Consider the following 17956-nt stretch of genomic DNA (forward strand, 5'->3'; position numbering starts at 1 on the left):
ATGGGGAGAGAAATCAGAAATACCCATCAGTTTATACATGTTTATACCAAGCTCAACATTTAAGAATACCAGGAACACAATAAAATAAAAACGGAAGAAGAAATGTAATACAAATACAGAATATAATTATTACTGAACAAAGAGACCAGTACAGCTAACAACAAATATGCATTGTGTTAATTACAATGCGATATTAGGATAAGTAAGCAGCTTGTACCTTCTTGTAAAAGGCATCTTTGTTGCAGTCAAGGATGACAATGTTCTTCAGGTTGGCCAAAACCTCCATCTCCTTCTTTCTCATCAGGACCTCAGAAACCAAACCTAGACAGTTAAGAAAGTGTCAGAGAACATTTCTTATTTACATTTCTCATATTGTGCAACACATGGAGGACCAACTCAGAAGAGCAGCTTAAGACTGCAAATAAAGTGCTACAAGCATATTGTAGCGAGCAGGTCAGATAGGATACAATTCCCTCCATACCTTCAATACCGATCTCAGAGATCCTGGCTTTCTGTCCCCGAATGAAAACTTTCAGGCAGCGAAGATCAGCCCTGATGTGCAGATTAACCACGTCTGCAAACTTTGAACTCTTTGAAGCTGTAGAAATAAGGTGAAGGGAGATGAGAAGTGAGTATTTTACAGATAGTAAAGCTGAAACATTGTATTACGCTTTTTGTAACATTTAACCTTTGAAATTGATCTGAATATGTCAAATCAATTTCATGATGCAACAGAATGGCTGCATTATTTATACTCTCATCTTATCAACGTGTATCAAAGAGGTTTCAAATTGTGAGATGACAACATAATAGCATCAGTTACATTTTTTCCTCGTTACAGTGGCTTCCTCCTTCTTCTCTTCCTCCTTCTCTGCCTCTCCCTCATCCTCCTCAGGGATGGTGGGGAGCTCCTCCTGCCCTCCTTCTTTCTTAGTGGAAGGAGGAAGGAGGTTGTTGAGGAAGTTCATGGTGTTGAGGAGAGCTTCCGTATGGAGATGAACATCCAGGGATGAGAAAGTCACCTGAGGAGAAAAAAAAAAGTAAAAATATTAGAAACGTTTCAGAAAGTGGCACCTTTGCTAGTTGTTTGGTGCCAAATATTTGAGCATTTAAACTGTAATTGCTGTTTTTCTTCACCTTGATTAGCTGCTCTGTATTGTTGTGTTGGGTCTTGAACTCAGGACCATTCCTATCAGCCTAGAAAGGACACATGCATATTAATGAGAAAGCCATTCATCGATATTTTGAAAAGATTTACTGGAAACTCTATTCCATATCAGTGTAAGGCATCACAAGTACTTTGATATACTCCAGGGTGAGTAGATCAACTTCAGTGTTGTCTAAAGTGGTGATGAGCTGAACTTGCTGATCTTCAGAATCTACACAAGAAGAAAACAAATGAAACATGATAAAAACACTGAAATCACTCCCTTGGCATTAATTGACAAAATATTCTTCTAATGTTTGTGATTGCCAAATGTTAGCCAAAAACCAAGTTACAAAGAAATTCAGGGGTAACTTAAAACTCCTCCTTGTTTCTACTGACCCATGTATTCAGGACACTTGAGGCAGATTTCTCGCAGGTAGGTGTAAGACGTCATGTCAAAAGTGCACAGTTTCAGCTCAGTGCCGAGACCCTCTATGTCCAAGTGAAGCACTGTGACCTCCTGACCTCCAGACAGACGACACAACTGAATGGAAAACTGGAGACAGAAAACGTACAAAGAGACAAAGAAAAAGTATATCAGAATAATGAGAAAGACAAAATGCACCAAAAAATAAAGTGTTGTGGACGAGTAAAGGAAACAAAGTAAAACAAACAGGACGTTGGAAAAGAAAAAGAAAAAATCCACACTTGCATTGCTCATTTTTCAAGATTTGAACTGCACGAGGAAAAAACTAACAACAAAAAAATCCATTCAACTTTTGAACAGCAAGGGAATCCATTACAAATAAATACGGTATGTCTAACACTGGATATTGAAAATGGCTGAATCTGAAATCAATATGGAGTAAATATTAATGTGAAATGTGAAAAAAATGAAGCTTATGTTTGCCACCTAATTCAACAAGACCTTTCCGTACCTCACTGATCTCAAACGTCAAGATTAAATCAGTCATGTTCTTCTGAGTATCTTCTTTGAGGAGATTTCTTCTTTTGCTTAAATCTGCGTAGCGCAACGGCATGGGATTGTCTGGGAAGAATGTTTTATCTCCGATGGGAGAGCTGGGAGCATCATAGAACAAATCTTCCTCTGATCCTGAGAAATGACAAAAACAACAACACACACTGATGATTTTGTTATTGGAATTATTATTATTATTATTATTACATATACTTATCAGCAGGAGCAGGACAGATCAAGGAGGACAGGGTTGAAGGTTTCATTTATGAGCAGTGTGTACATGTGAGTCTCACCCAGTGAGGTGATGCTGATGGTCTCACATGACTCGAAAATAAGAGAGGAGCGTTGGTCAGCTAAGTGCAAAGGTCTCCGAGGAGTAAGCTGAGGGGTGAACGACTGTTTTGACTGAAGAGACAAGAAGATAAGAAATTAACCACACCAAAAAACTGCCTTAACACTTAAAGTATTTAATAAGTATTATTGTTAAACTCCGCTGTGATCATCAGTTGGCATTTATTTTATTTTATCACTCCATTTTATAATCTTTACGATGATAAACAAAAATACCTATTTGTCAATTAGAGATACAACAACTGCAGTAAATTGCAGAAGAAACTGCAGGAAAAAAATGTCTTTTTCTCACTTGATTTTGGCCAAAACTGCTTTAATCTTCCCTCTGAATAATTCATCTGATCCTCACAAAATGTATGTCCTTACCTTTGAAGATGAGGATGTCCCAGTGTTGCGTCCAGCAGGTCTGCTCTCAGGCAGTGGGATGCTGTCTACCAGCTCCAGAACGCTTCGCAGTTTTTTATCAGAGATACGAAGAGACAACAGAGGAAGCTCTCCAGACATCTTGTACCTAAAACACGAACATGAAAACACGAAGAAGCACACACAAACTTCAATATTAATCTATATAACATTCTTAAATGTCGTTCTTACTATTTAAAAATTAACTCAACCACAGAAAAAACTGTGGTGTACTTGAGTATGTGTTGGAAATAATATATAATAATCACAGAGTATTGCATCAGTGCATTGTTTCTGATATGTTTTCTATAGCACTGAACAATTCTTTTTTCTCATTTGAACCGGCTAAATTTAAATAAATATATTTTTAAAGGGCTAAGTGAAGTTTGTGAGGGGTTCATGTGAATGTAGCTCAACGCTACTTTATATTTTCTTGGCTGAGAGCTATTTTGCTGCCAGGAGATCTTTAACTGTTGACCAGGTATATTCAAAAAAACGACCCACTCACTTTGCCATGCGGGAGTCTTTGACGACCATCGCCCTGCTGAAAACCACTTTTAGATCCACTGGCTCCAGGATGTGGTGTGGTGACTGTTTCTGTTTGCGGGCCCTTTTCCAGTCGCCATCTATCACACACAAAAAAATATTTTACATTTCTGTTGGCTCACAAACAAAAATAGTCTTCCTGTTGGACCAGTGTCTGTGTGTATGACCAAATACTTCCCTGAACAACAAACCTTTCGAAGCTTTGAGACATTACTCCTAAAGTCAGTGTACTATCTAAGACAGTGGTTCTCGAACTTTTTGAGCCACGATCCCCATGATAACATAAGTTTGTGTCTGTGACCCCCCCAATTTGAATTTTTAATATGGCATGAGTAATAACTTTGTTGTTCATGCATTAATGCATTAAAAATTAATGCATTAATTTCACAGATTAGTCTCTTTTCACTAACACGTTAACTTTCTTTTAAATGAATGAATGAATTTAATTTATTTCGAACAAATGAAAGGGAAAAAATATAAAAATAAAAGAAAATAATTTTAAAAAGAGCAAAAAAGAATAATAATATCACATAATCAAATCATGATCACTCTTGCTCCAAGACATTTTCTCTGCACTGTCTGTATAAACTGTTAATATGTAAAACACATTTTTAATATCAGCTGAGATCCACACAGTAGTTTGAACTAACCACACTGACCCAATAAAGAACCTCTGACATGTGGCAAGTGCATGTGTGTGTGTGTTTGTACCTGGTCTGCTGTATAGGAACTGCAGGCTGCAAAGCTGTATGTCAAAGCTATCGTATGCTCTGGACATGATGTCTTCAATATTACTGTAGCCCACCGACAGCTGAGGCAGGTTCTTCTTGCTTTGACTGGACATCTGAAAAAGACATTGATACGTACATTTTAAGACTCTAATTGGAACTGCTATGCCTTCAAATGAAGTCTCAACACAACTCAAATGGCCAAAAATCGACCACTTGACACTTTCTGACCTGGAAATGACCAAGATCCAACAGCACAATGTTCTGGGTGCCATTGTAAAAGCCAGTCTGTGGAATGATGACGTAGGAGGCCATCAAGTTCACCTTCAGGTCGAGAACTTTCTGTGTTTCAATCACATACATTAAACCTGGAAAACAAAATATTATCAAGTTATCAGTGGTGGCCACAAGTTACAATACCAGAAACAAACAATATAATAAAAGCTCAACATGCCTTATAGTCTGTATCATGCCTGTAATATGTTGAAAAATAGCACCAACGGTATACTAGACCTTTAATTCATTGCATGTTTTTATTTTTTTACTGACTAGATTACACATGCCATTCAACTGTGGAAAAAAATGCAGAAGTGCACAACAGCAGCTTTGCTTGATGCCCTTTGTACACCTCCTACTTAGAAAATAAAACATTTAAGAAAAAGAAAAAGTCCTCCTACCTCATTCTACCTGTACTCTTATAGATTATAGATCTATGTCACAGTATAACTTTACTGAATGGAATACATGATATTAAGTTAATTCAGGTGAATTTTGAAACGTCACTAACTCAGGTAAAAACATAAATACTGAACGCACCATGAGAATCACAGCATTGTGTAAAAAATCTGAGCTTGAAACTTCAGCAAACAACCTCAGGAAACAATCAGTTTCAAGAGCGTAAACAGGAACACTGTAATCCAATTGACACAGTGGCTGAGGCATGCTGCCTGTGTGTGAGCACATTTAAAAGATAAAACAAACCAGTGCAAATAAGGAATGTAAACATTTGCTCGTCAGAGTGTGGAGACCAGGCTTGAGATCCTCGAGCTCAAGCCTGATAGTACACATTTGCACACATTGCACATGCGTAAATGTGCAACTCACCGGTGGCTGTTCGGTCTCTGAACTGCTCCAGTTTCATCAGGGTCGCATTGGTGAGCTCGTCCAGCTGCAGGTCATCTGGAGGCATGAAGAACGCTGACATGCTGTTCACTGTTATCTGCAGACACCCAAACAGAGAAAACATTTAATATGTACCCCTTTCATGTTTCGTATGCACACGGACACACACACACAGACGCACTCACAGCATCATAGATGATTTCCAAGGGTTGTGACTCCACATGAAGCCGCTGGTTCGCACTCTCATCCAGTGGGTTGGTCTCAAACAGGATGCAAAGCAGTGGGGTCCCTGCTCCTGTAGCCGCCTTCCTTGACGAAAGGAGGGTTGGTGCAGGCCGGTTACTGGCCAGACCAGTGACCTCGAACAGACTGAGCTGTGCTGTGATTCTGATAAAAAAGGACAAGACAAAACTGAATATTAGTGGCAGGATCATATGGAGATGATAAATACTAAATAAATAAATACTAGGAGGAGCTGCTTCTTTGCAGTCAATTCTCTTGTAGGGATAATTGTTAATGAGGACTCTTATAATTGATTGACCAAAAGTAAAAGTATAATCTGGTTCTAATTTGCTGACACAATACCTGTTAAAAACACTTTTTTAAACATTTTAGTCATGTTGTGTTTTCAAATGAAATGAAATCAAGTGAAAATAATCTCTCTTGGCACCAAACATACAGCACTAATATTATAAAAGATAAAAGGCATCACAAACTTGATTGCTTGTGCTCCAGGTCTCTGTGCGAGCGTAGACTGGAGCTCTCCCACAGTCAGCCTGATGATCTCATTTTTGTCCTTGTCGTCTTTGATGGATACAGACAGCCGCTCCATGTGGAAATTGACCTTCATGTCCTCAAACTAAAAGACGTGACAGTGAGGTTTCTGATCAAAGTTTCCAATACTATAGTTATATTTTGACCTATGCAAAATCGTTTCAGTGGGATAAAGAAATAAACAGCAATGTATAGCTATTTAATGAGTGGGTGGTAAAGAGGGACATGACTCACATCTTTTGGCAGGTTGGGGTTGACTGCAGTCTCACTGTATCCAATGGCCATGTAGAGTTTGGATTTCTCTGCAGGGGTTAACAGCTCGTCAAAACCTGAAACAGAGAGACAGAGCAAGAGGAAGTAAATGGAAGAGAAAAAAATACAAGGACTAAGAAAGCATTAACTAACAACAACAAAAAGTTACAGAGCAATTTGTTTTGGTGCCGCGTGCCTCATGTGGAAGGTTTATAAAGTTTATATCTTGTTGTTCTTCTACACATTTTTTGTCTATGTTGTACACCTTACCTCCAGACTTGGTCTCTTTTGTTTCCACTTCAGCCTCTCCTCCCCAGTTCCACATCCAGCTGAGCCAACCCTGAGACTCCTCTTCCTCCATCTTCATCCCTGGACGGTAAATACGTAGACCTGCCTTGCTTGCCTGAAGAAGGGAAAAATGAAAAATGATTATTTCTGGGAAGTGTGGTACTGAACAACTTATGGCTAGTTGTGAAGGAAGACACAGTTTGGAGATATAAGAACAACTGAGATAAACACAGATCATAAAATGTATTAGTCATTACAGTTTGAAAGTATTTCTACCACAGATACAAAGTGAGCACGCTAACTGGAGGTGTCCACAATAGGCATGATAGAAAACTTACCTCCACTTCAGCCTGCTGTCTGGCTAATGTGATGTTAAAAATATCCAAGGTTTTCTCAGGTTCCTAAGAATAAACACAAGACAAACTGATTAGAGCTTTCAGTAGATTCTTTCTTCTCCATGCAGGAATCCAGCAATTACTTGTCAATTGTTAATGACACCAGGGAAACGTGATGCTAATAGAGCAGAGGAGAGACAGAAGAATAGACCTTATCTGAAATGCCTAAGGCAACTTTACAGTCATTTATTATTTAAGTGTGTCTCTGAAACATAACATCCATTTCCAATGCACTTCAGTCAGTTCCCTTATTGGATTGAACACTAGACATGTAAGTCAGTGATTAAAGCTGTAATAAAAAGGAAATGCACAACAGAAAAGATACTGAGAAGTAATATCTTTGTAATTGACTTCTTGCATAATATACTACCGCTGTATTTGATGTAGACCTAGAATTATGTTTACTGTAGTAATCAACGGGTTTGCCAGTATACAACTGCGCAGACACAAATGTCAGTTACAACTTGGGCTAAACATATATTTAAAAAGTTAGGATATCGTAACCAGTGGCGGCTGGTTAATATGGGCGCTGGGGCATCGCCCCACTACTAGTGACCAGAGGAAAAGTAGTTCTCAAACATAATATTACATTTGAATTAATTATAACAAAATAATAATAAAAATTAATAATAACGTTCATATTATTTTTCCAGATTAATAATTTTTGTATTATTAACAGATTTAAAATGAGTCTTGACTACATGTTTACTAATTTTACACTTCCTGGATGCGGGCACCGGCCACATCATGTGACCTCGGCCCGGGCTCTGATTGGCAGCTGCGGATTTTCTCACGGGGGCGCAGCTCGGTGTGTCCTGGATCCGTCCACTTTTGCTGTAAGCCAATTAATTTTCTCTTTATTTTCTTTTGTCTTCTGTGGTTGGATATCAAAACTGTCTGACGGCGTCACACGGCCTGTCTCGTCGCTCTTCTATTAGATGACAGCTACTGTTGTGACGGCTTAATGCATTGTCCATGCTGTCAGTGGAGAAGATACTGCTCACAGAGATGAGTGACTTCAACTGAAAAGTCATAGAGAAGTTTGCTGAGCAGAAAGAGAGAAGAGCCGCATTTTTGTTCAAATAGCAGGACTCCAGACTGCATTTGCGACCTTTATTTTGAGAGTGTGTGAATTGATGAGCATGATTATCATGAAGCTGTATCAGTGTCGTTGTTATCGGCACAGGAAGCTGCTGTGTTTACCACAGTGGTGGAAAGTAGAACTCTTATAACTTTGGTGTACTGAGGTATTTACACTTCAAAATGAGGTCTTCTCATGAAAAACAGACATGAGAATGCCCTAGTTTATTATTTTTAAAGTCATTTTTGGTCACACACCAGTCAGAGCACACCGCAGCCACCAAACAGAATCTACCGCAGCCTGCTATGTGGGGCGTTTGGGGAGCATCAGTAAATCGTAGAGTCTATCAATAAGAAAATGTTCAGCCCTAACCCTAACCCTAACACCCCAGTTTTCACCAGTTTTCACCAGCCGCCACTGATCGCAACAGAATTCCAACTAATATTGGTACAGAGAAGCAATTTCATAATTGTATCTGTCTCAAATCAATATATCATATCACAGGAATGAGGAAATATTTATTTGAATAATTAAAGACTCTTCTCCTGATATAATATTAGGATGTCTACGGTTTAAATCAGTCACAACATTAAAACCAGTGTCTTGCTGGTTCAAGGGGAACCTACACAACATCAGGCAAGGTGTTTGAATGTTGTCGCACAGTGGTGTGTTCAGATCTTAAGACATAAAGTGGGAAGTGGGACAAGTCTAAACAAGGAAAACTGCCAGATAGCCCCACAGGTCTGACTCCCCTCTTTCCCCTCCCCCATTCCATTCTGTTCAGTTCATCTCTGTCCCACCTCTAGTTGCTTGAGAAGCTCCTCACTGGGTTTCTTGCTGGTGATCTTTGTCTTGTAGAGCTCTCTATAAGATTTTACCATCCGCCGGTGCCGGCGAATGTGCTGCCACGACCACATGTGGAGACGTGGCTTCACATCTACCTCCAGGGTGCCTGTGATCACGTACTTCCACCTGAAATCCAGGAACATACGAGCATATAATCAACATCACAGTTTGTAATGCTACGTGCACAGCATGCAATGGTGGTAAGATGTCAAATAGCATGTGGCCATATGGCATATCTGACCATATGCTGGCATTCTTGTGAACTTGGACCACGGGTCTGTACTTCCTGTATGGCAAGTTACGTGACATCATATCCACAGAGCCCAGCAGCTCCAAGATGCTAATGTACTAGAAAGACAGGAAAACGACAGTTAGACAGCAGCACAAGCACTGTAGTGCAGCTATCATCTGACATGGTTTATCTTCAGATTCTGCGCTTATCTCTTACTCACAGAAAACTCTATATTAACCAGGCTTCGACAAAAACAAGTTCACACACATCACATATATACATATACCTACCTGGGGTCTGTTGAGTTCAAAGGCCACCTCACTGAGATTGACCATTAAATCCACTTTAGGAGAAGAGAAATCCACATCTGACCTGGGATTCATCCGCAGTTTAGCATCCGCTGAGATGGGACGAAAAACTGTCCAACAGCAACAAGAGACAGATTATTAAAAAACTGTAAATGAAGGCATAATGGTATTTCCGCTACTTTGGGTTGTACATGGCTTTATGTTTGTATGACCTGGGTGACAAAAAAGTTGCTGTTATGTTTTTCCCTTGCAAGCACAGGAATTCAATAATATGTGTTCTAGCGTCTACAAGTGAAACCCAAAACAAAATCTGTTGAGATGTGCTGAAAATCTGTTAAAATGTGTTATTGGTGGTGATTCAAGCTGTGTGATTCACACGTTTTTCAAGGCACTGTAGTGTTAGTGTAAATGATTACATACCAAGCACCAACTCAGTCTCTGTTTGCAAAGTACTTCTTCATATCAAGTAAGATGTGGTTTTAGCTGGGTTTTATGAGGTGGTCTAGATAAAACTGTGAATAAAAAGTGACAGGGAGGCACTTACTGAAGTCGTGGGTGGCAGAAAAAGAGTGGTTGATTTCCATGCTGCTCTGGAGACATCGCTAAAAAAAAAATGGCACAGGAAGAAAAGATTTATTTACATTTTAGTTGTTTTCTTTACTAGATATTTTCTTTGTTTCGTGACATATTTCATTTCTTTTTGTTGCTGTTTTACCAACATGCATATAAGAAAATTATTCCAACACACACTTATGAACATTCCCTGTATTAGGCCTGTTCTCAAAGCATTTTGTTATCAATATCTTCCCTTAGTGAATTATGAAAAGGGTTGTTTACGCTGTGACTTGCTGCTTGCAAGTGATCTATGTTCTGTGTGCCCACAATACTGATATTGTGTCTTCAGTCGTCATGAAAAAAAACAAAAAAAAACATGGCTAAATCCGGGCGGGTGGAGACAAGGTACAACACAGTTAATAATGCGGTGACTCACCAAGGCCTCGTCTGCACTGTGGTTGGAGAAGAGTACTGAGTTGACATTCCAGTAGGCAAACAAGCTGTCTAGTTGAACCAACTGAGAAGAAAGGAAAACAAAAAATTACAGTTGTGAAGTTGCTTACCATGATGATGAAAGCAGCCGACAGTGTACAGTGGTTAACAAAGTTTGGATCATGGCCCTTTTAAGGAAATAAACTACCGACAGCAATATTTCATAAAACTGAACTGACTGGTTCAAATTGCCAAAAGGGCTTTTTAAAACTTTTGCTTAACTTTCAGTTTAGTTGAAATGCAATGTCAAAAAAGACGCATTGTTGCAAAGGATGCATCTGATATTTGCAATAAAATACACATGTACAGGCTACACAGTACAACTGTAGCTGGAAGATAAAATGGATGAATTTCTTACCTTGAAAAAAAGCCTGGAATTCTCATCCAAAAGACTGGGATTCCAGTTCTCATCAGCTGTCTGTAAAACAAATTATTATTATGCTCAAGTGTTGAATAATGATTAAGAACAAGTTACTTTCTGGATGTAATAAAGCGTACTATCTGACAGGCGGGACATTAAAGCACATTACCTGAAGGCTGAGCTTTTTAAGTGACACTCCAAAAGACAAAGGGCAGTTTGGATTAGTGACCTGTGACAAACAAATGACAGAAATAAGAGCAAAGTTAAGACAGGATTCATTTATTTGGCATGTCCATGTGTCATTTTTTCCTTTGTGTGTGTGTGTGTTTTTTTTTTTTTTTTGGAAGGGGTTCAAGTTTAGTAAGTTCATTTGAATTTCAACATTTCTTGTCTAATCGTATAGTACCACTAAGGTAACTCAGCTTGGATACTTACATCGTCTTCATAGCGCACGTGGATGTTCGAGATCTTGACTTGCAGGTTTTTTATGACCTGAGTGACGAGCTTTTCCACAAAGGTGTCCTGCTTCTCTAGCTTGGGGTTTTCTGTATTAAACACAAACATGAATGAGACCCAAACTGGTCCTGCAGCTTTCTTGAAAATGTTCTTTAGCAACAACAATTTGACCTCTTGTCCCTTGGTAACAAAAATCTTGCACAAACTCGTACCATCTTTCCCTTAAAGCATACCGCTGTAGTATTTATATGAACATGTCAAAAGTGCCTTAGCTGTCATTACTGCTTGCTGAATTTTATAGTTAACTAAACTTTGTTGGAAATGTTTCTATCCTCCTTTTTTAAATGCAGCACACTATCCCACCATGAGCTGCCAACAGCTTTTCACTTCTAGCAAAGTGTTTTATCAGCAGTTCATTTTCACTGTTTTTTTTTTTTTCTTTACACATCCTCAGTTATTTTAAGATTCGTCCAAAACACAGTCTGCGCTTGTTGTATAATTCAGTCAGCAGTTCATTGCTGATTATTTGTTTCTGATTGAGAACACCATTATTAATCAAGGGTGTGAGGGCATATACAGCCAAACCATGACAACATGAATGAAACTCTGTGATCCTGCTACGTTGCTGCATCTACTCCACACTTTCTGCATTGTAATGTCTGCTACTACTGTTCAGTCTACACAACCCAAAAGCAACACGACTTGTTCTCTTTTTTACAGCTTGGCTCAGAATGTCGCTGAAACTTGCTAAAAACTTACTGCTGAGTAGTTTGTTCATAGTTACACATAGAACATTATCAAGACTCCAGAATAACTTTTTCACTGGTAGCAACGGTGCAACCAACTTTCTCATTTGGTCGCACCTCCCACCTTGTCACAGGCAAAACATATGACTTGCTGAACATTTTCTTATTGATAGACACTACAATTTACGGCTGTTCCCTAAACGTCCCACATTGCAGGCTGCGGTAGCTGCTGCTTGGCGGCTGTGCTGTGTTCAGACAGGTGTGTGACCAAAAATGACTCTGAAAAGAGTAAACGACTGCGTTCTAATGTCAGATTTGTCCAAGATGAAACAGAGTGATTTTTCTACATGCAGTCTTTACTATAAGCAGAAAAAACAGTGCATTTAGGTGCACTCCACTTTTCACGAGAGGATCGCATTTTTAAGCCTAAATACTGCAGTACACCAAAGTTATAAAAATACTACTTCCCACCACTGTGGTTAACACAGTGGCTTCTGGTGACAGCGACACTAACACAGCTTAATGATCATCATGCACTCACACCAATGCGACCTCTCAAAATTTTAACTCGCACACTCTCAAAAAAAGGTAGCAAATGCAGCCAATTTGTTTGCAATCGGGAAACCTGATTGTGTAGACTCACATGTTTACACACAGACACAGTCCTCTAAAAATCAAAGCTGAGCCCTGACCTTGCTCAGCAGCCTTTAGTTTTGTCTCCTCTATCCGGTGTAGCTCCCTCTGACGAGCCTCCTGTAGCTGCTTCTCCTCCTTTTCTGAATCATACTTTATACCTGGGAAAAAAAGGAGCCAACAAAAGTTAGTATATGTCTGCATGCATCTGAAAACAAAAGAAACATACAGCAGACATCTTAAGGTTCTTGCCCTACTTGCCAGGACAAGTACTTTAGAGTCATGAATAAGTGAGAGACCTCTTTTGTCTGACTGTTGTGCTACATTGTGTTGTTTCCACTGGTCAAAAAGGTTGCTCATTAGACTCACATAGCCAGACCATTCTGCAGCACAGAATGCCTACGGCTGCGCATCATTATTGTTCTGCTCAAGAGGAAAAACTTTCTAACCTGTTCGCATTCTTCAAACCCATTACAATCATATTTGGCAGAGTTAAACCAAAAACAGACCAACAGAGGCCCCTTAAAAGAGGGACCTGGGTATCGTTTTGGTGGAACATTTTCACTGACAAAGTCAAAACCAGTCATTTGAATGACTACTTTGTCAAAAAAATGTTCAAAAATAGCAGGATTGCCTTACTGCACAAGTGACATTTTCAGCAAAAACTTTTCAGCCTATTAGGTTGCTAACCCCGAGGTTATTGTTGTTTTCCTGCAGTCAAGGGGATTTTGAAAATGGTAACACATAGACAGTGGAAGTTAAGAAGAAGAAAGCCATGGGAAATGCACCGTCAGTGGCAGACTTGTAACTGCAATGGACATCCAGTGAGTCAGACTAGACTGAACTTGACATTAGTGGTATTTAAAATGGTTCAGTTTTTGTTGAATATAATTAATATACAAATGTGTTGAGAAGCCGAATCATCTTACCATCGACATGCAACAGATTAAGGTTCCTCAGCCGCTGTGTGTGTCCACTGAAATAGTGGTGATCGACAGTACACACAATGACTTATCTATTTTTTTGTATGTATTAGATGGACACAGATGGGATCTTACTTGCTGTGGGGACTATAAGCAGATAGACACCATCCAGTGTGGCCTCGACTGACTGGTTGTAGAGGTTCTTCCATGGGATCTTCAGCTCCAGTCGTCCTGGTAATAAAAAGGTAAAATAATAAAATGTCCTGTACCAAAAGCATCAAACAGTGTCCAAAGGGAGTGATTACAACCTTACCTATATGACCGGCTTTCACTTTAAAAGGAATGTCAAGCTGACTCTGCAACAAAGGAACAGTAATTAAGCAACACGAGTCCATCATGAATACCAGAATGTAATGACAGACTTATGTTGCTTACTCATAAACTTATGAGGAACTTACCAAGGCATTTTCCTTTATTTCAAGATTTGTAAGTATAGCATCACCTAAAATGAAAGTAAAAATTGATTACTGACTGTTACTATATTTGCCATTAATAGAAATGCAGTGTCATCAAAAAAGAAGGTTGTGGACCTTAGTCTATTGACTTAAGGCAGCATGCAAGATTAAGGAGTGCATACACCAACAAAATCATCAAAACACATCTGACATCATTTACCATAAGACCTAAGAGATATACTGAGCACATGGGTGTCTATGCATGTCTAACATTTGAAAAAAATCATTAATTATATCACATCAGATAAAACAAGGATGTTCATACAGTGGTTTAATTATTTGTTTGATAACTGGCTACAGATTTAGCATTTAAAGTCTCTTTTTGTCACACAATAATTTGTCGGATAGGGGATAGAGCTGCAGGCTCTTTTGGTGTCAGTCCTAGAAAGGGCTCAGTATGAAACACAGTGGCGAGTCAGGACCTGGCTGTGTGAAAGGGTGTGACCCCGGGTTGCTCGCTTCTCTGAAACTCGCATGATTGCACTGGTCAACTCGACTTACAGCAACAAATAAGGTCACACAAAATAACTGCAGCAGTCAGAAATTAACAGAGCGTCTTTATCTGTCTACAAACTAACATCGGCTGCACTGTCTTGCTAAAATGAACTGCTAAAGTGGATTCTGAGAAACAGAAACTGACACTGACAGCTGAGGAAGCCTGCCTCACACGCCTGATGGCTAACGTCTATTAGCATTTAGCTACAGCTTAGCGAGCGAGCTAGTCAACTGTAACGGCAAACATAAGTTCAGTTACCTCCCCATATGCCGAGCTTTAGCTGCGAGCTGTCAAGGTTGACCACATAGTCCCCTAAAAATCGGTTGAGGACATCTACCACCACGCTTTCGAAGACCATTTTGGCGTTTCGTTCATCTGTGTGTCACCATGTTTACATCCTGAGGACTCGCTTGCTCCAACGTCAGATTAGGACGTCCTGCGAGGGGCGGGGCCTGACGTCATGACGCACCCGTGATAGGATTGGTGACTTCCGGCACAAATGTCACACACTGCTGTAGAACTGCCTAAGGAGGAGGAAAACTGCAAATATGTTAAACAGCAATACGTGCCTTTAAGCAGGCATTTTATGGAAGAATGTTATCACATTAATTAAAAATGATTTTCTAATTCTTCTAGCAATATACCACATCCACACATTCATAATATAACAATATATAATACATATAAAATAAAAAATAATAAAACATTGCACTGACACAATTTGCCATTAATATGAAAGCAGTTCATTCAAAGATGTGAAACATCAAACTGTAATATAATACAATATATTTTAGTCTAATCTAATATAATTCAATGTAATATAATATAATATAATATCATATCATATCATACAAACAGTGGGGCAACACAGTGGTGCAGTGGTTAGCACTATCACCTCAAGGCTATAGATGGTCCTAGGTTTGAATCTCATCCTAGGGATTTTCTGTGTGAAGTTTGCATGTTCCCTGTATGCCTGCGTGAGTTCACACCGCGTTCTCTGGCTTCCTCCCACAAAGACATGCTGAGGTTAATTGGCCATTCTAAATTGTTTGTAGGTGTGAATGTGTTCGGTTGTCTGTCTCCCTCTGTGGCCCTGTGATAGACTGTCCAGGGTATATCCTGCCTTTACCCTAAGTCAGCTGGGATAGGCTCAATTATACTAAATCAGACCAAACCTTTCCTGTCTTAGGTTAGTTAGGTTTACCAAAATTATTGCTATTTGTTAAATGCCAGAATAATGAGAGAGAGTTGTTTTTAGAGAATTTTTTTATTACTTTCTTCAAAGTCAGAAGTTTACATACATTAAGATTACTATGCCTTCAAACTATTTTTAAAGTCCAGATGATGATGATGATGTCATGGCTTTGGAAGCTTTTGATAGGTTAATTGACAACATTTGAGTTAATTGGAGACACACTCGTGGATGTATTTTAAGGCACAGCTCAAACACACTACTTCCTTTTGTGACAACATGAGAAAATCTAAAGAAATCAGCCAAGACATCCAGAAGAGAACTATGGACCTCCACAAGTCTGGTTCATCCTTGGGTACAATTTCCAGATGCCTGATCGTTCCACCTTCATCTATTCAAACAATTATACGCAAGCATGAACACCATGAGAATGTCCAGCCATCATACCGGTCAGAAAGGAGACAGGTTTTAGTGCGAAATGAAACCCAGAACAAAAGCAAAAGACCTTGTGAAGATGCCAAAGAATTCTCTCATTTCACCAGAGGATATCTGCAGCAGTGACTAATCAATAACATAACGTTCTCATAAGCCTTTGTATTTCTGTAATGTTTGGATTCTCGATTATCTTTTGCCTGTGCTTTTTTAAAATCTAGATTGTTTAAGTATCAGCATAGATACTATCATGTCCAATATTAAACGAATGTTGTTGCTTATGTGTCCCTTTTGCATGAAACCTGTTTGCTCTTCGTCAATAAGTTGAATTAATCCTTGTTTTATTCTCCTAGCAAAAATTAATGCAAATGTTGGGCTGAACTCAAATCAGCTTCAGGTTAGAACTCAGCCTGACTGTCTTTGGCTGACGGCAAATAAATAAACCTGAGAATGAATCTGCACAAACAGCTTCTGGGAAACGGTTGATTTACCCGAGTGTTGTTGTTTTATGTGTCCAGCTAGCACTGAACAATGATGCTTAAAACCCAGTGAAACGCAGAGGCTGATGGGAGTGAAACTAGAAAAGGAATCCAACACTGAATCAAAGTGTTCATAAGCTGAAGCCAAGGAGTCAAAGATGATCCCAGAAACACGGAACAAGTTCAACTGAATAAACAAGTTCAGTCCAAAAAACAGACCTGAACTGTGATCAGCAGCATCTACGGCTTCAGAAGGGCTCATTGTCAAAGACGCAGAGATCAGCTCAAGACAATCCATCGTTCAACAAACTGTGATCTGAGGAACAAACTGGGATCTCTGTCACATGAACGATGAAACGCTGAGAACTTAGGAAATAAATGTAGGACTTTACAAACACTGATGTTGTGAAGATTCAGTGTTACATGTTAGGATTCAATGCTCTTTGTCCTACTTTTGAAATGTAGAAGGCCGTGAAGGACAGCGTGCACAGGACTTGCAAAGCAGCCCAGCCTGTGCTCAGCAGATGGGAGCAGAGGAGATATCTGCTGTCTGACTGGAGAAACGCTGCAGCGGGTCTGGACTCGGGACTCACTTGTTCACAGTCTGGACTGTACATGTGACTCCTTGCTGCCAGTAAAACTTTGCTTTGACTTGAGAGACGACTCTGTGTGTTGATTTGGAGCAGTCAGGACTCCGCTGAAGGATTTTCCTAACAACTGATCAAAGCAGAAGCAGGAAGGAAGCTCACAGTGAACATCAGCCTTCGTGGAACGTGTGGCTGCAGATTCATATTTGTTGAAACGTGTATTAAACCCTCAAATTCAAACGTCATCGTTTTGTCAGGAGATGTTGAGGACTGTTTTCTCTGAACTCTGCCCAGAGCCGAAGCTGCTGAGCCACCACTTCAGACAGTCAACCCGGTCCGCACAAGTCCCACCCTTGTAGATTCGACCAGTCGGGTTGCAGACACTCTCTGACGCGGTAAACTTGTAGCCAATGAGCAGACGAACCCGTGGACGTTTCGGAAGGCAGGATTCTTTTTTTTTTCTTCTTTTTTTTTGGAACAATTTTATTTTACAATTATGAGGAATGACAAATAGCATAACATTCTTAAAAGGTGAAAGAACACAATGAACAGTCCAGGGGTTCAATAATTACAATGCTTACATTATAAAGTTCATACAAAATTAATTTCTTTAAGGATCTGAAAAGTTTTTGTTGCTT

General features: G+C 39.5%; 1 protein-coding gene across 2 annotated transcripts in view; it reads right to left on the reverse strand.

Annotated features, from left to right (window-relative positions):
* Positions 1–15047, reverse strand: part of vps13a (vacuolar protein sorting 13 homolog A) — a 49002-nt gene extending 33955 nt beyond the window's left edge. For both annotated transcript variants that reach the window (XM_008286977.1, XM_008286978.1), the window contains exons 1-31: positions 14887–15047; positions 14076–14119; positions 13931–13973; positions 13753–13848; positions 12754–12855; positions 11295–11404; positions 11029–11088; positions 10857–10916; positions 10443–10523; positions 9996–10053; positions 9434–9561; positions 9153–9259; positions 8866–9037; positions 6928–6990; positions 6572–6704; positions 6284–6378; positions 5992–6134; positions 5461–5662; positions 5258–5372; positions 4385–4521; positions 4137–4269; positions 3388–3505; positions 2844–2988; positions 2420–2531; positions 2086–2261; positions 1547–1703; positions 1300–1379; positions 1138–1197; positions 824–1022; positions 482–598; positions 218–321 (exon numbers count right to left, since the gene is read on the reverse strand). In XM_008286977.1, coding sequence (XP_008285199.1) covers positions 218–321; positions 482–598; positions 824–1022; positions 1138–1197; positions 1300–1379; positions 1547–1703; positions 2086–2261; positions 2420–2531; positions 2844–2988; positions 3388–3505; positions 4137–4269; positions 4385–4521; positions 5258–5372; positions 5461–5662; positions 5992–6134; positions 6284–6378; positions 6572–6704; positions 6928–6990; positions 8866–9037; positions 9153–9259; positions 9434–9561; positions 9996–10053; positions 10443–10523; positions 10857–10916; positions 11029–11088; positions 11295–11404; positions 12754–12855; positions 13753–13848; positions 13931–13973; positions 14076–14119; positions 14887–14986 — 3450 coding nt within the window. In that variant the 5' untranslated portion in view covers positions 14987–15047. The remainder of the gene's footprint in view (positions 1–217; positions 322–481; positions 599–823; positions 1023–1137; positions 1198–1299; positions 1380–1546; positions 1704–2085; positions 2262–2419; positions 2532–2843; positions 2989–3387; positions 3506–4136; positions 4270–4384; positions 4522–5257; positions 5373–5460; positions 5663–5991; positions 6135–6283; positions 6379–6571; positions 6705–6927; positions 6991–8865; positions 9038–9152; positions 9260–9433; positions 9562–9995; positions 10054–10442; positions 10524–10856; positions 10917–11028; positions 11089–11294; positions 11405–12753; positions 12856–13752; positions 13849–13930; positions 13974–14075; positions 14120–14886) is intronic.
* Positions 15048–17956: the final 2909 nt, after the last annotated feature.

This window comes from Stegastes partitus, unplaced genomic scaffold (assembly GCF_000690725.1).
Source record: "Stegastes partitus isolate 25-593 unplaced genomic scaffold, Stegastes_partitus-1.0.2 Scaffold480, whole genome shotgun sequence".
Lineage (NCBI taxonomy): Eukaryota > Metazoa > Chordata > Actinopteri > Pomacentridae > Stegastes > Stegastes partitus.